Source organism: Calliphora vicina, chromosome 1 (assembly GCF_958450345.1).
Source record: "Calliphora vicina chromosome 1, idCalVici1.1, whole genome shotgun sequence".
NCBI lineage: Eukaryota > Metazoa > Arthropoda > Insecta > Diptera > Calliphoridae > Calliphora > Calliphora vicina.
In genome coordinates, this window is record NC_088780.1 from 116,288,427 (window position 1) to 116,314,645 (window position 26,219).

The following is a 26,219-nucleotide window of genomic DNA, read 5'->3' on the forward strand; positions in this document are numbered from 1 at the left end:
TGGTTATTTTAATTTTCCTTTAAATTTTTTAATGTCATGTTATTTTTGCAATTGTTGGCCTTCTACTCACTTGTTGTAGGGAATCAATTGTCGTTGACATTATATTCCTGCTGCCTCTGCTTAGATGCTTTGCCACCAGGATTAGTGAGAACAATGTAATGATTAATAAATTTGAGCTGCAGTTATTGTGCCTGAGACTAGTGGCTGCACTATTTTCTGGCCAAACAACTTCGACTTCAGCCATTTTGAAAATGCTTAACAGTCGGTGGGATTGCAATTCATGGTGTTCGGCATTGATGTGATGACTAATGGTTTTGAGAACAGAGGTACATTCGTCCTAGAAAGTAAAAGTAAATACAAAATGGATTAATTAATTGGAATGTGTCATAGTGTTGTAAGAAAATTAAACAAATAAGAGTTTGAAATATATTAGCTTAGAGGGTAAATGTGATAAGTAATTTTTCACAAATTTTACAGGTGACATAAAAAAGCTTTAAAATGATTTTTGGTAAAAATTTTTTAAAGAAAATTCATAATGGTAAATAATCAGAGATTAAAGGAGAGTTTTATACTTTTTGGGACTTAGCTCATTTTGCATTTCTATATCTAAGTTTGTATATTATAGTGGATCTATAACATTATTTTCTGTATAATTTTAACTCTGGCTTATATGGTAGCGCAATATAACCATTAGACAAATTTAGGTTTTTGGAACATAATCAGGATTTACGCATAAACGGAAATTATGTATTATATAGGGTGATCGCCCCGGTTTTTAATAACCGTTTATAACCGGTTTTTTGGTAAGGTCGGTTTTGGTATTTTTTGAAAAGATCACATTTCGAATATCGAAGAAACCGAGGTTTTTTCCTCGAATAGCCGGTTTACTCTAAAAGTGTGTTTTTATGAGTTCTAATGTATTAGAAACTTTAAAAAATATTCAAAATCAAAAAAAAAAATTAAAACAAATACTTCAACTATTTTAGAAGACTTTTTATATTTAGAAAATGTCACAAGTGATCTGGAAAGCCTGAAAACTTACTCAATGCTTTGTTGTCTATATGTCCTACAAGTACACCGAGTAAAGGATAATTTTCAATGTCTAGTTTTATACAAACAAACAAAAAATTAACGTTAACGATCTTCAGGTCAAATTTGCCACAACTAGAAAATAGATTTAAAAAATAACCTAACGTAGTTGTTGACATTTGAAATTAAATTAACCGTCGCTTTACCAAAGTTTTTTATGTACATAGTTTACCAATACCCACCCGGGTGGTATTGCACTTCTATACATATGTATATCCGATGAACAAAATTCTAAAAAATAGAAAAAACCTTATAAAAAAGTTCAAATTTTTTTATTAAATTATATAGAACTCTAAAATTTGTTCAGTGAGTCTATATTTTATTTAAATCGAAACAAAATGAAACATATTATTAAATATTGGGTATTGGTAAAGCGAAGGTTAAAGTCATAAAATATCAAAAATATCAACCACTTTAGAAAAAATACAATTTTAATTTCAAAATGTATAAAATTTTACCCAAAGATCTTATGAAGGATAAGAAAAACATGGCTTTGGTATTTACCCGGGGAAACCCAGTTTTCATTCATGTATAATATTCAGCAAGTATGATGAAAAGAGACAGATATATATTAGAGCTACCAAAGATATATTGTAGTGCTACCAAAAGCTCTGAAAATATGTAACTTAATTGTGCGTAAAAAAACACCTTAAGTCCAAACAAGTTTATAGATATTTTTTGCCAATTTGTTTTTCTAAAAACCTAACGTAGTTGTTGATTTTTGAAATTAAATAAAATTCATAAAATATCAAAAATATCAACCACTCACTTTTAGAAAAATTAAATATTAATTTCAAAATGGGTCAAATGGGATAGAAAATCAAAATTGTTTTAATCACTATTAATTTAATAAATAAAACTTTTTTCTTCTTATTTCTAGGCGTTTTAATATTTTTCCAAAAAACCGGTTAACCGGTTATTATAAAAAAACCGAAACCGGTTTATATAAATTGCAATTTTTAGAAGAAACCAAAAACCGGTTTCTAAAAAATGTCGAAGAATCGATCACCCTAGTATTATATAAATACTTTATTTATAAGCGCCAACTTTATCAGCGCTTTGGGTGTGCCTTGGACTTAAAGATTAACCACCATATGCATAAACAGTTTATAAATTTATAAAAGGTTTATCAAACAAAATTTCCATACAAAAATTTGGTTTATAAACCTTTGATAAATTTATAAACTGTTTATGCATATGGGGGTTAGTAAATAATTCCGCGATAGTAACTAGAGATCCAAAATATTGGGTAGTAGTCATAGAAGGATTCACTAAAAATATTTATAGATGACCATTTTCAGTTGCGTTTTTAAGTCGCTAAAATTCGACCATTTTTCTGAAAATTTTTGCAAAAGAGAATTATTAATTTTTAATATCAAAAAGCACTGTTAACCAAAGCAAAAATTAACCAAACCCCAATATTACTTTGTATAAAAATAAATTGTATGTCAAAGTATAATTTTTATTAAAACCGGTTTTGGCCAATAATGCTATGTTGTTGAAAATAAATAAATAAAAAAAAAAATATTTAATACACAAATTTTCATAAAATTTTAAATTTTTAGAGGTATTCTCAAAATAAATTTGCACTACCACTTTATTTCTGTATACTTTTGCTTTTAAAAATATATGAGTAATGTTTCATCACATTTTTGTTTGTTTTGGAAATATGTAAATTAAATATTTTTTTGAATAATGTCCGTAATTTCAACAAATAGCTACTATCAGTGCTTATTTTCTTATGTAGTAAAAATATTTAGTCATTTTTCACTGTTTTATCTGCTGGCTATATCTAGTTGTTGAAGTTTGGGGCATAAATTAATGAAAAAAGTATAGTGAAAAATAAAAAATTTTAATGAAAGATAAAAAGCAAGGCGTATTCAAAAGGAACACTAGTCCCTACAACAAATACAAGTATATAAAAATAACTGGCAGTTTGTTTTTGTTAAAAATCAGAAATAACAAATAGTCGCTCTGGAATACATATAAAAAGTGTGTATTTCATCAAATTTTTAACACATTTTTCTAAAATTGCATTACTTTTTATTTTTAAAATTTGTTTATTTTAGGTTTAATTTAACAGCGTGTTAAGCTATGTTTATCTAACAAGTTAACACTTGATCTTGTCTTTAAAGCAATAGTGTAAACCTAGTTTATTAAAAATTTAGAAATTAGTTATTGTTATATGTAATTCAGTTTCGTTTATGCAAACAATTTCTATAATTTTCTTTTTTTAATAATAATTTACCTTTTCTTTCTTCAGCAAATCGATAGCCTTTAATTTAGCATCATGTGGTAAACGGGCGGCAATTATTATATTTTCTTCTGTCATATTAAACAAAGTCAAAGTACATTGAGTCTGTAAGTAAAATTTTATTTAATAAAAGACAATAAATTATTACTTATATTATAATAAACAATAGAAAATATTCCAGGTTTTAAATAATTTAAGAAATTTACCTGATTATCAATGTATGTGTTGACGTATTGTTGGAGAGCTCTAACCGCATCTTGTACCCCCAAATTAGTATGAGGCCTTAACAAAGCTTCATCAGCAGAACTGTAGCCCAACATTAGAAAAACACCACCTTTGGTTCAGTAAATAAAAACAAGAAAAAGCGAATGATTATTTTTTATACACTCTTAAGTATTACTTGTAATTTATAGTTTTTGTTCTGGATGAATTTAACTACACTTTTCAAAACATGCACATTTTAAATCATTTAAAAATTATACTTATTTTGAGCATAAAATGCACACACTTTTGGCTCATTTCAAATCTTTAAAAAAATATATATGAAAAATTGTTTGTGCTCCCCCTTTCAAGTTTTCATTTACTATATGTATTATTTTTATGGATGGTTGGAAGTTTGCTGTTTAGAGTATGAAGTATTTAATCATCATCGTTTATCACAAAATGAAATCATTACCCAAGGTGTAATATAATCTGCCAAGCTTATTTTTTTTGTACTCAGTGGTGGTTTTTTTTCACCTTTCATCCTTCAACTATCTTCAACTGACACCGAACTCTCTATTTTATTGTTGTTCATAACGATTTGGATTATAAGCTGTTTCACAGCAGTATTTAAAGATATGTATTCGTTTTTTCTATTATATAAAATGCATATTTGTGATAATAATGTCTTAACTCGAAAATATACATAGTTTGATGTTAAAGCTATTTATAAAGCATTTTACTGTTATTGATTAGAGTTACTAAAGTTAAGTAGTTAAGTCTCAAGACGTCATCCATTGACATTTAAATAATTCAAACAATCAGTCTAATAGGGACGAATTGTTTTCTCAATCGCATTTATTCTCTACCCCAACATGCCGATTCAGTATGGAATTCAGGACAGAGTGGGGGATCTCTCAAAAATACACTGGCATGGAAATGCCGAAGACTCATTTGGATATTGGTGAAAATTCATGTAAAATTTTCTTCTCCTTCACCCGACATTACCTCTGGCATTTACAAACACAAGAGACTTGCGCAACTTGTGTAGTGTGAAATGGATCTATGGATTTTTTTAGCAAGGCGAATTTACAGCACAGCTGATCTACTTTTTTTGTTCGCCTTGGGGGCAAACTTGTCAAAAATTGTTTACAAAACGAATTTATTTTATGTCAAAACTTGTTTTGTTTACCTTTTTAGCTTCAAAAAAAGTTTATAAGATCTGTTAAAAGTACAACAAAACGGGTAGCTCCGGAGTGCATTCGATCAGTCACAACCATTTGCCACATGCATACATTTGGAGCATTAGCGCTACCATTTTCACCGCAAACTGTGCCACCGATATAGGAGCTTCCAGGAGGCACCCGTATTTTACCAGTTTTTTCATTTGCTTTATTATCTTTGGATGTTTTTTCTGGACTACCCAATTGCTGATCGATCTCCTCGCAAATAAATTTATTTTTTTTTAAATTTTTATTTTATTTTTTATTAAATTGATTTTATTTTTGTTTTTTTTCACAAATTTTTGTTTTGTTTTTTTTGACACTTTTGTCCCCCAAGCAACAATAAAACACAATGTTGTACTTGTTGTAATATCAACGCCACCTGTACAGCAGAGCTGTAAATGAATCATTCTTTTTTGATTTTAATTCATTATGAATTAGCTAAATTTTGAATTAATTCATTGAATTGAAAAAATGAATTGAATGAAATTTGAATCAATTCAAACGAATTAGGCAGAAATGAATTTCAATTCATTTCCAATTCAAATGAATTTGTAAAAATGAGTTGCAATTCATTTACAATTCATTTGAATTGAATTGATTTTGAATTAATTCAAATGAATTAGAAAAAAGAATTAGCAATTCAAATGAATGATTCAAAAATGAGTTGCAATCAATCAAATTCAAGAGCAGATCTCTAGGGGGAATGAAAGATTTCTCCTACCAAAATGAAAATTTCCAGTACAAAAATTTAAAAGCCTTGTCCTGTATACGCGCCTGATCAATGAAAACATGGTGTTTGCAGTTTATTTCTTCAAGAAGAACTGATTTTTATTTTGAAATACGCTGAACGACATAACATATTTAATATTCAAGAAGCAATTAATAATTTTTGAAATTTTGTGACCCACGACCACCCAACAACAAACTTTTTGCTAATATTTATATTATATTTATTTCAAAAAAATAAAACTATCTTCCAAAAATAATCAAAAATCAGGAAAAATAACAATGTATGTAGTTCAAAACACAATTGAGTTTCATAAATAAGGCTAATTAGATTTAATTAGAATACTTCATTCACCTTAAACAACAATAGCTTTTCAAAATTATCATCTGAAAGAGATCCACGTTTAGGGATGTTTAGAATAGAGGCGTACGAAAATAATCTTTCAATACCAGCTGACGATGGTAACGGCGCATTATATTTAAAGGAAGACTCTTTAACCGTCGATTAATTATACTGCATACTTAATGACATTGAAGAATCTGCTAAATATGCTGCGAATTTCGCGTCGGAGTTGCAAATGAATTGCTAATTTTTTTTCTAATTCGTTTGAATTAATTCAAAATCTTGTTCAATTCAAATGAATTGTAAATGAATTGAATTAATTCAAAATCAATTCAATTCATTTGAATTGGAAACGAATTGCAATTCATTTTTACCAAATTCATTTGAATTAATTCAAAATCAATTCAATTCATTTGAATTGGAAACGAATTGCAATTCATTTTTACCAAATTCATTTGAATTGACTCAAATTTCATTCAATTCATTTTTTTGTGTGAATGATTCGCGAATTAATTCAAAAATGAGTGATTCATTTACAGCTCTGCTGTACAGTAAATTCGTCTTGATTTTTAGTTTTTACATTTCTCACTAGGAGAATGAAATAATGTTACTTAAAATTGTTTCATTAATTAGTTTTAGTTGTTGAAGTTTGAAATAAACTTTTACCATGGAGATTATTTATTACAAAATAATCAATTCCATAAAAATGTAAATAATAGCATAATAAACCTTATAAATAAATTATTTTAAATCTCTGCTTTTAGTAATATTATCTATATAGGAATAATGCTTAAATACATTAAGTACACTGAGCAACTGAATGATGCAGTATAATACAGCCGCGTCAAATTGCATTAAAAACAACGCAACCGACACATGGAAGAGTATGAAAAATGCACTGCCAGCAATTACACGCATTTCTATACAGCACCACCACGCAACAATCGCAGAAACAAAAGACACACACAAGAAAAACAAGAAAGATTCCACACAAAAAAGGTTTTTCTTTAATAATGACTGTTGCAAAGTAGCAACTAGAGAATGATGAGCTCTTACCTGGCAGGGAATAGTCACCTAATGGAGGTTTCATACATATAAAACGTCCCGAATAGCAAAGACAACGACCACGGAATGCTTGATACGCGGGCGAAGCATGACTATAAAATGCTAAAGCTGTGCGGCATGGTGCAAATGGCACGCAAAGGGCATGACAGGTTAGTGTTAGTGATTCACCGCAGCTACATAATTCACTGCATTCAGCATCGTCCAAAGAGTAAATCTGTTAAGTAATCATAAAATGGAAAACATACAAGAGAAGAAAAAAAGAAAATAACATTAAATTCAAAAAATGTAAGGATAAAAATATTTAATAGAGAACGCAAGAAATAAGAAGTGTTACCGGCAATAAATTATGAAAACAAGAAGGAATGAGTTGTAGTTTTTTTTTGTTCGTTATTTCATTTAAGTGGATTATACATATTTAAGATTTAAATTTATAGAAAACAAATTTGAATTTGAAATGCAATTGGCACCGCTACAATACACTTGATTTACAGTAAATTGTGTTATGTCCGTTTATTTAAAATATTTTCAAAGTCGTAGAACTCGTTGTGAATGAAGGTAAATAGAGTTAATAATGTCTGACGTAAGTTTGTGTAAAATATTCTCACATCTAAAATACGAAACTGTAATTAGTGAAAATAATCTAGAATATTTATCATGCTCCTAAGCAAATTGCTATTGAAAATCAATCAATAAAAGGGTTGTTAACACAAATATGAGACAATCTCAAATATATTTGTGTTTGACATGGTGTGTGTAACATCAATGTTGAGACTGGAGTAGTTGTCGGTATAAATGGAACATGGAGTATTGCTTATAATAACATATTATGTATTTTCTCTATTGATTATTGTTTCGTATTTTATAATTTGTATGAACTTTGTTGACATCCGTGTTTTTTAAAGTTAAGTAATCGATTATTCGTACCCTGTTGCCTATGAGTACCTATCACTGGACTAGAGTAATCTGTGCAATTCTGTTATTTATTGTATATTCTTAAACTTACTCTTTTGCTTGTTCCCTCTCTTATGAGCTGATCCGATTGGTGAGGCCTTTGAACAACACAGTTTCCTAAAACCAGAAAAAATCCAATTAAAGCAAATATTACATATGTGTAAAAAATTTTAAACTTCTGCTATCAAAAATAACCAAGTTATATTGGAAATTTAAAATAACGTATCATAAAGACATTAAAATATAGAAGAGTATTTGATTTATTTTTTTTAGAAGATCACAGCTATCTTTGATTTTTCATTCTTTATATTTTATTTACTTTTATTTCAGTTTTAGTGGAATTTGTGATCAAACTGAAAGTTATTAGAAAAAATTCATTGTATATTAAGGAAGAATATCAGCTTCCACAGAGGACTGCTAGGAATTCGACAGCCTAACACTCCCAAAGGTTAACCCCCATATGCATAAACAATTTTTAAATTTATCAATGGTTTATAAAACAAAATTTCCATACAAAATTTGATTCATAAACCTTAAAATGGAAATATCTTCAGTGTCTAAAATATTTTCTTCATGCATTGCATGAATGTCACTGAAGATATTGCCATTTTTTCTTGAAAATTCCCATATGAGGACCTCTCCCGAAATTGTCATTAATGAATGTACATAAATCTCTTAAAAATATTGGTAGTCAAGTCAAATTCAACACAAATAAGTTTCATATATACAAAGACATGTAAAGAAATCTTATAAAGATCAGTTCATGAATGATTCGGTCAAAAATGATTTTCTTTATAGCGTTCAAGCATCATTTCGGACATGTAAAATCGTCTATCACGGTCTCTGGCTTCAATTCGTATGGTACCCAATTTCACTGCTGTTTGCAAACGTTTAGGAAATGCTTAGATCCCAATGATTTTACAGGCGCTTGTTGAGTTTAACAATAATTTTCATGGAGTGATACCTACAATTCTTGGTCTAAAAACTTCATGCGCCTTGGCGGAGAAACTATAAAGTGCAATAATTAAGTAAGAATAAATGAAAGATATGTACTAGGGTATTCAATCGATTAACCGATTAATTTTGGACGGTTAACTGTTCGAATAATTTAAAATTGCCGATTTTCAAATAAAAAATAAACCGATTAATTTGTTTCGATTAACCGCAATTCCTTTTTTTTTGCACTTTAACATATTTATTTTTTATTTATTTATCATGCTTTCGATTTCTCCAACATCTATAATCAGCGAGAGTTTTTTCCAAGTCAAGTTTTATTGGAAAGGAAAAAAAAGGAAAAAAAATAAATTATATTAATTTTATAAAAGATTATTTCAGAAGATCTCACTAAAATCCTTAAAAAACTCAAATGTGTATACAAAAAGGATCTCAAATACCACATTTTCTATTATTTTTTAGTTGAATTGTTATATTTTGTTTGTTTTTTAATGTTTTTGTAAACAAAATTCGTGGTTGTACACTAATACCCCGGTTTGCGTCGGTTTCGAAGTTGCGTCTTTTAAAATTTTTGTGATTTCGAAGTTGCATCGGTTTTGTTGCAGTTTGCGTCGCATGACTTCGAAGTTGCGTCGTTAGTACTTCGATTTGCGTCGTTCTATTGTAAATTCCACAATTTTAAGTCATAGTTATTTGCTTCTTCTGTAAACTCATGAAAAGTTATGTTACATTATTCTGTACTTTAGGCGATGATATGTAACTTCAAGTAAATTGTTAATGTCACAAACAATAAAATTTCAATTTTCAACATACTCCTATAAATTTAGACTTATAAACTAATTTTTCCCAAGCCCAAACACCAACAAGCAATTGTAGATATTGTTGCAAATATAAAATGATAAAGTAAATATAATAAATCAAATGAAAACATTACAAACTTCATGTGTTGTGTTAAAGAGAAGGAGAAGTTCATAAAAAAAAGAAATACAGATGAACAAATAACGGCGACAATGATGATGACAATAAAAAATACTCATTCACTTACATGTACACTGTGACAATAAAGTGGACAAATACTTTCCCAAAACATATACAATCAACCAACATCGTAGTTATTTATAAACATACATAAATACATGTATAATCAACCATTTCTCCAACAATATTTCTAAAATACACACGCGAGTATAATAACGAAGTATCATCATTTAATATAATCCTTTACAATTTATACTCGCATTTGTGAATATGTATGGTTCATCTTCTCTTTTCACTTTGAATTCAGTTCACTTTGAGTATTTGTAGAGATGCTACTACCCAGCGGGAAAAAATGATAGGACTTCAATTTGTAGGCCTTCTAAAAGGCATACTTACACATTCTAAAAGATCCGATACTCATTCCACCCTGCCTGCTCTTAGAAGGTGTTCAAGAAGCCCTATGAATCCCCTTCTAATAACAAGTGAGCTTGTTGGCTGCCAACAGCCCATCATAAGTAGGCCTTCTCTCAGCCCTCTAACAGCAGCGAGTATGCAAGGCATTGGCTCGCAATGACACGCCGTGTAAAATTGAAATGATTTTGCAATGCGGCAAAATGATTTTGCAAGTCCTTGTGTCTGCAAAATGAGGCATTTAGGAAGGCCTCTTTACTGCATCTTTTTCCCGCTGGGTATTATAAATGACATATACACATTCACGCATTCATTTGTAGTTAGAATTGTTCAAGAGTGTACAGTGTTACAGATCCCAAAATAAATGGTAACAAATTTGGAATTGCTAAACTAGTAAACTATAAAGGAGAAAATTTCAAGATAATTTGTAATAATTTCATACAAATTATTTCATGGAGAACATTCTACGTGATGAATAGGCAGGTTTCCGGCCAAATAGGAGCTGCGTAGACCAGGCAACATGGCGTACTCCCCTGTTCTTACTGTTCGTAGATTTCATATGGAAAGCATTGAGAATAAAAATACTACCCCAGAAAATAACTCGAATCATCAGAGATGCAGAACTATCAGTTATTCATAACGGGAATATAAGTCAACCACTATTAAATTAAATATAGTATTTTATATCTGAAAGCTAAAATGTCTAGCAAATTCTCTTTCAAGACAAAATTGTTATTACACAAACTCTTGAAGGCTTGTGATACTCGATGGCTGTCAATAGCCGTTAAACGTATTGTGGATCTATGCTTCGAGTTAAAAACCATTTCGGCAATATAAAAAAAAATAATACGACAAATTAAACTAATTGAGCAATTGCGACAAAGATTACCATATGAAAACTCTTCGCAAAATAGTAAAACCAAAAAAATATATTATGTCATATTATAGTTCGTTTGTGACCAGGTCACGTCATTTGTTTTTCGGGTATCATTATTTTTCTGAAGGTTTTTGTGCGTTGAATCACCTTGTGGTGGTTTAACGCACCTAAAGACCCGCATTTTGAGGACATTTTTCTGTAGAGCAAACACGGTCGAATATATTGCAAATCTGATTTCACTAGTCGATTGTGCACAAAAATTTAATACAATTGATGATTTTTGAATCCTTAAAAATAGTTCAAAAAACCCACAACAGTGGGCGCAAATCTCATAAAAAATAAAAAAAAGAATTTTTGTTTTTTTAAACATGCACGATGAAAAGACATTTTAAGCTTAGCAAAACGACATCAATATTTCCTTTCTATCACTAACCATTAAAAATTTATATGTATATTTATTATTACTAATTAATTTTATTTTTTGTTTGCATATTTTCTAATTTTTTATTTAAAAATAAATATAAACCTAAATTCTTAATTAGTCCTTGGGACAATATAAAAGTTTGTGAAAAACTTCGAATTTTGTGAAAATTATTACCTGTGGTTTGAGTAGGTTTAGCAAACACTCGAAAAATTAAGTCGATTAAACGATGTCCGTCTGTCTGGCTGTCCATGTATACCTTTTAATCAAACTACAGGTAGCAATTTTGACAAAATTCGACAAAGTTTTTCACAAGCTTTTATATTGTTCCAAGGACTAATTGAATTTGGTTAGAATCGGTCTATTAATTCTCCTAGCCCTATACAATCTCATAAATACCTTAGTTATAAACATATACAAACCAAATTCAGCACAATTGCGACCTGTACAATTTTGATGTTATTTCGGTAAAATTTTGTACAAGCTATTTTTTCAGCCAAATGATGAAGCCTGTTGACATCGGTCCATTATTTCACATAGCCTACATACAAATGTCCTCCCGAAATTGTACTTTATCGGTCGTAAGTAGTAAGTTTATATCTACATAAATTTCGCTGCAAATAAGTTATATATATCCAGAATTCATGTCACAAAATTAGTAGTCATACACGCTTCCGAAAATTACTTTAACAGAAATAAATTTTATATTTCTGTTTATTAATGCCACTAAGTATTCTGATAAATATTACTTTTTTTTCTACTAAAGCGAATCTTCGAAAATTTGTTGTTATTTTTTCGTATACGACTCGTAACACCGCATCCATGCTTTATTTGTTACTTTATATTTTGCGATCGGCCCACTGTATATTTTAGTGTTGTTTAGATATATTTGTTCAACATTAATAATCCAAAAAGAGCACTATTTATTTGCAAGTTTGGTAATGTACATTGATGAAAAACTTTGTATCCTAATAAGCACTTGATATAATGCTTAGTAGATTTCTAGTGAGGAAACACTATAGTGATCAAACTGATAACTTATTTTATATCCCACATAATATTAATAATAAGTAAATTAGGAATTCTAGTATAAATTAATAAACATTAAGCGAATCTCTTTTTCTACCAATTATAAAGTGCATATTTTTATTTTTCCAACCATATTTTATCACTATTCTTCTATTCATATTGTTCAAATATATATCAAGCTCTTCCTTGTGTTAGTTTTAATAATATTTAGTACTCGTAGTTGTATTTATAGTGTATGTGGAAATATTTGTAAAATATGTATGTAAATATAAATGTCTTTGGTGTTACATGAACATGGCGCCAACATTAACAACATCAATGTTAAACAACGCCAAAACGGATGTCCGCTATTCATGTTAAAGCATTCATCATGTCATCATTCCTGTCGTTGTTGCTGTACTCTTGTTGGTTTTGGTACAGCTTGCTAAATTACACACATATCGTACATCGTACATATTCAACTCATTCATTCTGAATATAAGCCCTGTAGATTTTAGAAACTATTAGTGAACTAGACACTTGACTAGAAAATAATTGTTAGTACTATTTACCTTTATAATACGACGCGTCGTATCACTTCAAGAGATATGCAACTACTTACATCCAGTAGAATTCTACCACTCAATGGTCAATACTTTATTTCAAAAATCAACATTTTAGTTAGCTGTTAATTAAATTAAAGTATGTATAGATTATTTGTAAGGGGAAGTCATCGGTATTATCGTCTGCCTAATACCTCGTAATGTAAAATCTCTTTCACATTTCTGTTAATTTTCAAGCTGAATCTAATTGAGTCCAATCAATTAGCTGGTGTAAAAGGAAATATGTACTGAGTCCTTAACCGTAAAGTAAAATTGTTGCCACAATAGACATATAAGAAAGGATCAATCTAATAGCTAAGTGTCAATTGACCACTCAATAGCAGAATTTGGGTCAGACATGCAGAAGTTTCTTGTGGAAAAGGCTAACAAAAAGAGACACATTATCTCACATGCAGAACTACCGGGTAGCATACAGGCCAAAAACACACATATCTATTAGGGTGTCCTTGCTTCTATGAAAGAAAAATAAGTCTTCGGAGTTCCCAAAGAAAATGAAATTTTTACTTATTTGTCATGCTTTCTTTTTGATTACATAATAGAAATATTATTGTTTAAGGGCTTTATAGATATTTTATGTAAAGATTTTGTATTAATCATATAAAATAAAATCTGGTATCCACAATCTCAAAATGAAATTCAAACTAGATGTAATTAAAAAAAAAATAAATAAAAACCCGTTTCTATAATATCATATGATGTTTACAAAAATACAAATGTTCGAATATTTGTGAACTTACACGATAATTTAAGATACGGAATTGCATGCATTTTTCAAAGAAATTTCTTTGCCAGAAATATGAAACAAATAATAAAAACCTTAACCATTTGATCCAAATACTGAAGGCAGTTTAAACATTCTGTGAAATGCTATTTTAGAATAAATAAAATTTATTTTATTGGGAACAGCCAGAAATTTTTTGAGCCCTCCCTAACATACATACATTAACTGAAATTCAATATATATGATGCTAGTTGGTCAACGTTGGTCATGGTCTTTCATGTTAAAATGTGAAAATGTAAACTGGAAAATACGCAAGTATACATGGGATATTTTTTATATTTATTTTTTCTTTGTCTTTTTCACTTGACTAAGAAGAAGTTTATTTGTATGATGACATAGATTTGTTATTACGAAAAACTCTGACATACTCACATCACTTATAAACTTATTTATACATTGACACTCGTATGTATGTCATCATATAGTAATACAGATGGTCTACAATTATTTTACTACTCGTTGTCGTTATTTTGTGCTCCAAATCGTACTCGTATGTTCAACTTGACAGACCAAATGTGCGTGTACTTCTTAATAGTCTACATAATGTGTGAATAATAGTGTTGAGTATGTGTGTATATGGGGGTGAATGAGTGAAAGTACTTACTATTTGTATAGATATGAACTATAGCAATCTGAGAAGTCCTTTGACATTTTTTAGATATAGTTTTTACACTACACTGAGTCTCACAACTATAAACATACTATTGATATACGTTGATTATATTTAAATTTAAGAAAGTAAATTACCAATAAAACACAATTAGTTGTTAGTAAGTAGATCAAAAATGCTTTAAATTATTTGAGTTATTCAACTGCTTTCTATTTGTATTCAGGAATATAGCATTAACTAGAGTTTTATAACTGTAATCTAAATTAGGAAAAATTAAGAAAATTCGTATTAAAACTAAATGAAATAAATTTTTCTAATCAAGCTTTTGGTATAATTTTTACCGGATTTTCTTTTCATTTCTTAATTTATTTCCAATTATGAAGCAGTTTCTTTAAGGTGATATAAGCAAAAGTATTTTAAATTTTCGCGGAAAGGTTATAATATGGAAAAATGTCCCATATGTGGTTCAATAGTTATAGTATATAGAATTTTATGGATGGGTAAATTATGTTACTAAAATATTAAGTTCTAAGTAATGTGCAACCATACCGCCCACATATGCCAAAGCATTCATCAAAGTTCTATAGAATGCTAAGTATGACGACCTTTACATCTTACTTTCACTCCACAGATCTATCCAATTCTTATTAAAATCATTGGATTCAACAAAACAAAATTTATTTTCATCAACTAATAACATAAAACTATGAAAATTATGAAAATAAATAATGGAAAAGCATGCAGTGTAGAGTACATATCCGGCCAAAATATAAAGGATTAGTTTTGGGACATCGCCTTAGATTACACATGAAAACGAGAAATTTTCTATCTATATTATTTCTGAATACCAAACCATCAATATTTTTCAATAATTACTTTTATATTCAATTAGTTTGTATAATTTTCACTTACAAAATAAGTTTTATTATCAATTTGGATATGCTCACGATAAATCTGTACAAATATTTTAAATTGACTAAGGCATTTTCGAGATATTGTCAATTTTTAGTTTTTATGTTTATATATAAATATTTGACACGAAATTTTCAATAACTTCATATTAGTAAATTAAAAAATTTACAAGAGTTAAAGATCGTATTTCCGAAATATAATTTTTTTACGACAATTTGAATTCAGAAAAGCTTAACATAACTTGAAATCATTATTTTACTATATTAATTCTCTATGTTAATAATATTTGTTTGTTAAAGTAAACGGAAACAACTATAAAATCATTAATGCTAGGTTTTCCGGAAAAAGTGGATAAATTTATAAAATTTAGCTATTTTTGTTTTTTAAAATGGACGGTTTTAAATAAAGATCCTCTATATGTGTTTTTGTGTGGTTTACAATAATAGCAAAATGGGAGTGAATTGAAACAGAGTTAAATAGTTCATGGCATATGTATCTGAACAAGTGTGACGGCTTTACAGCATGCCGTCGTTTTGTCCTTAGTTGCATTTTCTGTTTTGAGAGTAAAAAATATAACATGCAGTTTGTTGGTTTTATAGTAAAAGTTTATTTGTTTAAGTGTGTGTTCGTTTGAAATGGGCCGAAGTCAATAAACACAATTTATTTTCAATGATGTTTGCGCAATTTATCCTTTACAACCAAAAACTAGAGGTTGTCCATTGAAAGCTAAAGTAATTTTGATGTTAAAAAGTAAAGCTCTCTTTAAATTTTAATTTGTTTAACATTATTTTTTTGTTAGTTAACAGCATTCTCATATAGCTATTATCTTTTATTGCAGTTCATAGAGTTCGGAAATAGTTGTATTTTTCTGGATTAAAAAAAAATATTAATATTTGTTTGAATATGTTTTTTATTTTATGTAGGTATCTACATAAATTAAAACTGAATGAGTTATGACAATGCTGTAATAACATGTATTTCTGTGTTCATTTTTTTAGCTTCAAAAGACAAAAAATAACAGGTTTTTCGGGTCCCTGCTCAAAATAATACAAAATCTTATTTCTCAAATGTTTTTATTATTATTTTTGAGGATTAAATACAAAAAAATTCATTTAGGACTTTAGTCAAAAAATATGAAATTAAAGTATTTTTGGAAATACAGAATGAAATTAAAATTTAAAATTAATTGTTTAATGTTTATACTAATTTATCAAGAATATTCTTACAAAATTTACTGGGCGTATGAGCAATATTTAATTAATAACGTTTGATATAAAGCATACGTATCAATAAATCAGCGAAAAATCACTGACTGCAATATAAACATACATATCTGTAAATATTTGAGAGTCATCCAACTACATAATATCAAATTGGAAAATCATCCTGATCCTAAAGAAATTGGGGTACATGGATTTCGACTGTAAAATATTAAGTCACACATTACTACAAAGATTTTAAATATTATGTAGTTTAAGTTATGAGCCAAATCAATAGTTTCAGATTATCAATGAAACTCTAAAAATCTAAAAACTAAAACAAATTTAGATTAAGTAGAAGTCAATTATGGATTTATTTAAAATAATATTAAAAATACGTAAAATCCAATGGCTTGAAAACAACATAAATTAAAAGGTTAAATAAATATTAATTTATTGCAATAATAACATGATTTGAACCAAACTATTACCACGTAGTGCCAAAGTCACTATAATCGAAATATAATTTAATTTTTTAATAAATTTTTGAATTTCAAACAAACACAATTTAATTTTAAGTGCATATTTATACCCTACACCACCATAGTGGGGTCGGCGATCGGTTCATAATTAGTCGTATCTCCCACATAATGCGCTGTTCCGAAAGAAAAATCATTCATGAAAATAAATTATTGAATGATTATTATTTGATTCTCAATTAATTTTTCAAATATATGTGCAAAAGGAATGTTTTAACAAACAGCACGGTGGTAAATTCCGGCCAAAAATCCATAACATCTTTGTTTCTTTATAAAAATTATTGAAGTTAGGTATTTGTATTAAGAATAACATAATCGATCGATAAATATTTCGATGTTCAAATACAAGGTTTGGCCAAATAAACATTGACGTTATAAAAGTATCGAAAAAATTATGTAATTGGTGGAAATGGTTTTAATTAGGGTTGTAGCCAAAAATAACATAAATGATCCATTGAAAAAATTTCGACATGCAAACACATGTTTCGGCTAACTAAGCGTAGACGTAAATAACTCTGAAACTTACATAATTTTTGAAATTGATTTCGAAATAGCACAGGCTATTTCGAGTTAAAAGAAAAAAATAAAATTTTTCAAATATTAAAATGACAAGAAAAAACCTTTGACTTTACAGCACTATAAATAACCATATAATTACATCATAGCCAGAACAACAATGATACTGTATATTTTGAAGTGTATAGAAAAATTTACCTTCAAAATTTTATAAAAATTAAAAAACAAAAAACAAAAACATTTTTCATTCAACTGTGTAAATTCTTAAATATTCACCACGAAAACATAAGTTGTTTCCATAACATGACAAAATTTTGTTTTTTAAATAAACATACATATTTATTAACTGTTGTTATATAATTATATTTTTATTTTTAGAAAATATTCATACAAAATTTCACATTTTTATTTCCGCGGATGTTCGTATGTATGTTGACTGATTTTTCCCAACATTCTTCAGCGTTTAAAAATATTAATACAAAATTTTGAAATATCTGGCCGCCACTGTATATCTTCTCTGAACATATTGCTAATATTTAATTGATTAAATTTAATATTACGCATACGTATTAGTAAATAAGCAAAACTTCACTAACTGAAATAGAAGCAAACACATAAACATTTGATACTCTTTAAAATAAATAATAAAAAAACATTGATTAATAACTTTGAATAAATTAATTTTAACTTATTTCTACATTTCCTCAAATGATCAGTAACACAGTAAAATTTATAATTTTTACTAAATTAATCTCTAAAATGCTTATGGAATTCGAAAATAAAATGTTTATCGCCAGAAATATAAAATATACCCAATCACATACAAATTTTGTATTATTTAGTCAAACAACTAATTTTTTTTTTCCTCATACTTTTGTACATAATTTGATAAACTAAATGAGTGAGTGAGTATGTGTCTAACAGATGAACAACCAAAAAACAAAACTGAATGACCATCATATAATTTTCAACGTTTAATATATCGTCATACAAATTACCGATTATTGTTGTGTATGCAACACATGTGAGTTGGCGTATGCATCCTAATGACGTTCCATATATGTAAATGTATTCAAAAATCTGTATATATAAAAATGGCTGTGTGTATGTACGTTCCGTATGGACTCAAAAATGGCTGGAACGATTGATTTGTTTTTCATTCCCAACAATAACAATTTTTATTTCTTAGCTTAACATCATTTAAAAATTTTAATTCACAGTGGTGTACTCTGAAGCAAATGATTTGGTGTTAGCGAAGAAAGGAATATATTCCAGAACATGTCCGGTACATGTACACTATCAACAAGTGGAATTCATAAATATAATATCCCGTTTCCCTTAAATACATTCGTTTCTTTTTTTAAGGGGCATAGTATGGCACTGTACTTATAGATATCTGCTATAAATTTCTCAATGTCCGGCGGATGACGACATCTGCCTACAGATAATAAGTGTTTCGGGTGCGAAGTCTGGTCGAGGGAGTCATAGCTTTAGTTTTGTTCGACGCTGTATACTAAAATCGAGATCGAGATGCAATATAAAACAGATGTTTTCTAAGGGCCCGCAACGCGGACCGGGTTCAGCTAGTATTCCCATAAAAACACGAATATCTCAATTCCATAAAGCTTTATTTGGTTTTGTTGCTATTTGTAATTTTTGAAATGTTTTCACATTAATTAAACCCATTTATGACATATGCACACATACATATATTTATGTATACATGGATTTTGTATACACTCACAGAGTCGTATAGTATCAAACCAAGAATAACACAAATTTTTCCTGTTCGACATTTCCAAACATCATTAAAAATGCAAATAATTTTAATTTTTCCACTTCTCTGTGTCGTCATACCCTTCTGCCTCTTTCGCTTACTTGCTTCTCACCCTTTAATATTCATAATTATTGGTGTAATTTATTTTGTTGTTTTCATTTACTTATTTTTTTTTTGGATATTTATCAGCCTCCAAGTGATTTGTGTATTTTTAATGTTGTTGTGATAATTGTAAATTGTACCTGTATGTGGTTTATATTAGGGCGGTCGCGGTTTCTCAAAATGTTTGTCCTGGCGTCAATATTTGATGAGCCGGATTCAAGGATAAAAGTATCAATTTGTACTGTTTTTATGATTTTTTCATATTTCTCGCAAAGAAAACTTATGAATTATTATCATGTGTATGGCCTTTAAAAAGCGCATTTAACACCAGATCTTATATAATCATATAAATCGAAAAATATTCGCACTTTTTTATTTTGTATTTTTTGCAACAAATTTAATTTTTTTGAAGTTTTTTCATATAATTATATAACCTCACATAATATCATCAAAATGAGATTTTTAGTTTTACGAATTTTATTCGTATTCTTTAAAACCCAACTTGCTTCTGGATCTGAATTTGGCTCTATTGAAAATGTCTACCTTAAATATCTATAAAGTCGTAAAACAATACACTTTATATTATGTAATAACCAAATTTATTCATTTATCATATATAACACAGAGAAACAAAATTTAAATTTAGGTTTTGTGCTGCGAAAAATGTAAGATAAAGCCCAACCATATAATAGCCTACACTTAGTAATTGAGCAAATATGTACCGATCACCATGAAATTAGGTCGTGTGATTTATGTCTATATTAAATTTATTTATGTTGAATTTTGTGTGCATACCAAGGTGGACCTTGGTATGCACACAAATTGTGGTGTAGGGTATAAAAATAACACCTCTTAGGATTCTCAAATTTTCGCAAATTTGTACATGTACCTCAAAATGACTACCGTTTTATGTCACGTACGATATATATGTTAGTTACTTATTATGTTTTTAAAATAAAGTACCCTCTGAATGGAACATAAAGACCAAATTATTTTTCAGATACTCTTATTTTTGCATAATCTATTCCACTCTATAGGCGCACAAATGTTACGTACGAAGACATGGAAAAATATATCGTGGTTTTATTTTTTTTGGTTATTCTGTATTTTTTCTTATTGTTTGACTATTTCATAAATGGAGACTAAAATTAAAAAAAAAATAAAATTTTGTACTGTTATTCTACACAAAATTATATTTTCTTTGACATCAGTCTTGTTGACTTAAATTCCAATATATAATGGTGATATCAAAAGGATGTTGAAAATTATGTCAGACACAAATGACTAGTAAGAGATAAGAAAAAAAAAATATTTTTTTAAAATGGAAAATATTTCATTATATTTTCAACTAATTTTTGATTTTGAATAAACTGTAATGATTTGAATGGGCAGTGTTCAATTTTTTTTAGAATTGTCTTAATTCAAAATTTTATTTTGGATAAAGCTAAAAGAGTCAAATTTCAACATTCTTGAAAGATCAGACAAATATTCCAAAACATCCACCAGAATTCTTATACTCAAAAGAAACATATTTTTACGTAGACTAATTTCATGCTAAAACTAAATTTCACATTCTATATTGCATTACCCAAAATTCTAAAGAAAAACACAAACAAATAGGGCATGTAATGGGAATATAAAAACCGCGAGCAGACTGGAAAAAAACAAGTATAATATAGAAATGAGGGTTCATCGACTGGTACAAAACGTAGTTGAAATTTCTGTCACCAAAATGTATGTTCCTCTGTGTAATAAAAAATCTTAATTTTTTTTTAAAAATTTACAAAAGCTCGAATATTTTTTGAATAAACATGAACATTTTCTATACTGCATTGAAAGAGTCTCTCAAAGATCTTTTACATGAAACCAATATTTTATATATCTCCTTTGCGTGAAAAAAGAAAAATTCATACCGACCGTAAAAAAGGGCTCTTTAACTTTTTTGAAAAATGGTCTTCTCAACCAGAACATTTTTGTTTGGAACACTGACATAATTTTTGCTCATCTCAAACGGGGTCACCCTAGTATGTACGTATATTGTAATATATACATGAGTTTTGTATGCACACATCCATATGTATTTACATATTTATCTTTATATATGTATCATTGTGTATGTGTGATATAGTATTTGCTTCAAATATTTAATGAGTAATTATATTTTCATGATTTATTAATGGAATTCAAAAATTATTGTTTACCTAGAAATGTAGTATTTTAGTTTATAACCAATCTTCAATATATTTTTATAAAAATGTCGTTTGGACATTTATGTGTATATTTAAATACAGAAAGTTATGGTTACGAGAACATGCTTAGAGATAGATGATACAAATTTAAAAGGCTTACAGGTATACATACCGTTAAAGACTTTTATAGACGGCAATACTGAGTATTAATACTTTTCAAATTTAAAATATTATTAAAATATTTTTGTATTGATTGTTTATGTTATTTGTATTTATAAGTACATACGCAACACATATGGAAATAAAAACTTTTTGAATTGTTTTAACAAATTTATAAATACCGACAGTAAATCAAAAAAAATCATTTGTATTATTTGAAAATCGAATACAATTTTTCCTTAGACTATGAAATTGTATTATGATACGTAATTTTTTAAACTTTTAATTACGAAAATTACTAAAAAAACAGTTGTAAGATATTATACAGTTTATAGGATGAGATTGTTTAAGATTGTCTAAGAAAATGTACGGAAATCTAAAAAAAAATATTTAGTTTGAAAATGTGAAAACTTAAGTAAACGCAATTTAGTAATTTAGTAATTTAAATAAATATTACAAAATTAATTGAATCAAACTTTACGAATTTTAATATCTTACAGTTTATAGGATGAGATTGTTTAAGATTGTCTAAGAAAATGTACGGAAATCTAAAAAAAAAATATTTAGTTTGAAAATGTGAAAACTTAAGTAAACGCAATTTAGTAATTTAAATAAATATTACAAAATTAATTGAATCAAACTTTACGAATTTTAATATCTTATAATAATCAATTTTAATTTATGAACTCAATATTTTATTTACTTCTTATATATTTTTTCTAAAATCAAACTATAATCAACTATTTTTCGTTTTTCAGTGGATATTTTATGAGCATAAAACACTTTTTTCAGAGCATACTTTTGGTTTTGCCTTGTTAATGTTAACCTTTTAACATTAATGAACGTATGATTAATACTGAATTAATTATATTTAATATAACGTAAACGTTTAAGTAAATAAATAAAATACTTTAACTTTCGAGAGCTATTAACTAAATGCGTATTAAAAAACTTATGAAAAAGCCTAAATTGTAGTGCAATTAAATTATGATATATATAAAATGTTATGATTTTTTTGGTATCAAATTAAAATGAGTTATCGATTTATTAAATTTAATGCTTAAACATCTATGGTTTTCAACATGATTTTTTTTTATTTTTTTTAATGTTTTCATTATGAACTTGAAACTTCAAATAAACGTTATCCGATTTTTTAAAATTCCTCAATAGATGTTGTATCTTATTTTTCAAGGGAATGTCTATTTAAATAATAAAACTTAAAATTAAAACAATAAGGGTACTCATTTAAACGCTTAAGTTTACCATTTGTGCAAATGGGCAAATTTGCGCGACATGTTTCATGAACCCACCTTTTCAATTTTGTGCAAGTTTATACAGAAAATTTATATTTGTCAAATAAAAATACATAAATTCAACAAAAGCTTTAATAATTTTTTTTCAAATTGTATAAATTTTAATTTTAAAATGTTGAATGAAAGTTAAATCTTTGGAACAAACGGTGGTATACATAGTTTGGAGGACTTTGTTTATGTTCTAACTGTTGGTTAATGTTTTCATACACAATGTCATTTAATACAATCATTCTGTTCCAAAGTTACACAATTTTCACATGCACAAAATTTTTATATTTTATTTGATTTTTATTTCTTATAAATAAAAGTAAACAAAAGCAGCTGATTCATCAAATGCACAATAAATTCAAGTTTGCGAGTCTAAATTGTCGCGCAAACTTATCGGAGTTGTGCAAACGAATTTCCATACATTTTTTGACATTTCATTTGCGAGAGTGTAAAAATGCACAGATTGCACAGTTTGCAAGGCTTTTAAGCGTTTACATGAGGACCCTTAATATTTTCAAAACAAATATTTAGAACACTTACAGTTTTTTTTAGATATTTTTTTTTACATTAAATTATTGTTACATTTAACATTTAACATTAAACATAAAATACCTACATATAACAACAAGTGTACAACTTAGTTTAATATCACAGTTCGTTTAATTAATAGCAACTCTGTAAGTCGTATTTATATTTTCCGTGTCGTCTTTCAGGTTCATGGTTTTCTCAATTTTTTGTTGTATTCTCAAGCTTTCAATCGTGTATCTTTTCCTCTCCATGTTTTCTTTGTCCAATATTTTGACACAATTTTTGCTCAAATTTTCAGAGTATGTTTTTTATTTGCAGAAGTGCACAATAAGGTTCATACTACTCAACACCTGTAGTAAAAATTCTCTTTTTATACGTTTTAGGCCTATAATTTCAAATATTTCTTTAAAATATTTATTATGAATGGGTAAGTTGACGACGCGTTTTAAATCTTTCAACAAATTCAACTTTTGTATTCTGAGAACTTTGAATGAATGTATAATTATCTTTAACCGAATCACAGAAGACAAAAATAATCACGAGTATTCCACGTATTTGGGGAGTATTCCACGTATTTGTAACGTGTATTCTGTATCTGTTTATTTCAAAACTCTTAAAACAAAACAGAAGGTGACACATATTGGGCTTCCTTGTAATACTTATTTGTAACGAATTCATATCAGGAAACTTTAATGATTTATTTTGAGAATTGCGGGCTTCAACATATAATCGACGAAAATATTTTTTCCGTAAAACTTATATTTGCTGAATTTTATGCGGAAGGAATTTTGCGGGAGCTGACATCAATAAGGTATATAAACATTTATTCTATCGATCAATTCTTACAAAATGTATAACTTGTTATGTGTTGTTAAAACAATTTTCGGAAGAAGACACGACAAGGCCAGTCCTTTGTATTACTGGTGGACATTTATATAGGTGGAGTATTGGAATAAATTATGTGACCGGTTTTATGTAATATAACAAGAAATATTTCGTGAGATGTACAATTTTTTAAAAAAAAAAAAAATTTTGTGAGCTTTACGAGCACTTTTTTGTCAAAACATGATGTTTATCAGATTGACTCTCCAATCACATGTAAAGTAAATTTTTAAATATTTTAATTCACTTTCAAAAAAACTTTTTCATAAAAAATCCTTGAATAATCATGGAAATATTATAGGTAAGCTTGGACATGACAATGCTATGTGTGGCGAAGAGCACTTTCAACTGAGACCCCATTTTTGTATGTGTTGTTTTGGAAGAAAATACAAATATTAAAAAAAAACTATAAAAAAAGATTTTTTCAAAATGGATAAGTTCACGGACTGTTATTACTGGACCCAAAATATTTTCAAAGACATCCTAAAGCAAACCACGGTTTATTTTGAGGGAGTAAAATAATCACTATTTTCTTACCCATACGAAGTGAGTCGCTTTATAAACATATACATATGTATGTACATATCGCTCATTTGCTGCAACAACGTCATAATTTAAAAAAAGTCGTTTCGAGAAAAACGACTTTGAATGTTTTATGACATTTTACTATTTCTTAAATAAATTTTCAACAAATCATGCGATTTCTAAAATAAAACCTGATTTAACTAGTAGATACTAATATCTTTCAAATCTGTATTTAACCAAATTTTTTACTTGTCAAATATAAGAGAAAACATGAATTTTCATTTTGACGTTTACAACAAAAAACAAAAAATAATTGACTTTTTTAAAACTGATAAAACTATATGAAAGACTAAAGAACGGCGCATTATTTGTATTACTCAGTTCAAAACACCCGGATTTTGAGTTATGACGTTGTTGCAGCAAATATGTACATATGTTTTATTTAGATTTAAAAAATCCAAACATTTTAAATTTGAAAAAGTTACAATATTTGTTTGACATAATTTGGTTAAAACTCTATTACTTACTTGGCGCTTGTGTCGTTGTGGCTATTGTTGTTGTGGTTGTAGTGGTCGTTGTGTCCAAAACCACAAATTCAGTTGTTTCCATTGGTTCAACATAAATTGTTTGATCACCAAAATCGACAATTACTGCACGGCCATTGCCATTTCCATGAGTACTTTTGATGTTATGAATATTGCCACCGTTACCACTGCCACCACCCGCATTTCCGTTATAATCATTTTCGGTTTCAGCCATAGCAGATGCTTTATTATTGCCATTACTGTAGGTGTGTTTGCCATTGCGTCCTCCATTTTTTATGTGCCTGCCCTTACCATTTCCATTCCCATTATTACCGTTGCCGTTGCCATTGGTATTAGTATTGTCATTGTTGCCAGTATTGCTGATGATACTATGATAATCGCCATTTCCGCCATTTCCGTTTTCATCATTTCCGTTATGCACTCGATATGGCTGTTCGATAACATTCTCTTCCATGGATGATGGTTCAACATTTTCTTTTGGCTAATATTTTGTTGTTGTTTTTTTTTTGCACATAGAACAATTTTTT

At 28.2% G+C, this 26,219-nt stretch overlaps 1 protein-coding gene across 1 annotated transcript in view; it reads right to left on the minus strand.

Moving 5' to 3' along the window:
• Positions 1 to 34: 34 nt before the first annotated feature.
• Gfrl (Glial cell line-derived neurotrophic family receptor-like) overlaps positions 35 to 26,219 on the minus strand; it is a 290,881-nt gene continuing 264,696 nt past the window's right edge. The window contains exons 15-20 of the mRNA XM_065502246.1: positions 25,675 to 26,173; positions 7,908 to 7,972; positions 6,896 to 7,118; positions 3,550 to 3,677; positions 3,338 to 3,448; positions 35 to 337 (exon numbers count right to left, since the gene is read on the minus strand). Of these exons, the coding sequence (XP_065358318.1) occupies positions 35 to 337; positions 3,338 to 3,448; positions 3,550 to 3,677; positions 6,896 to 7,118; positions 7,908 to 7,972; positions 25,675 to 26,173 (1,329 nt within the window). The remainder of the gene's footprint in view (positions 338 to 3,337; positions 3,449 to 3,549; positions 3,678 to 6,895; positions 7,119 to 7,907; positions 7,973 to 25,674; positions 26,174 to 26,219) is intronic.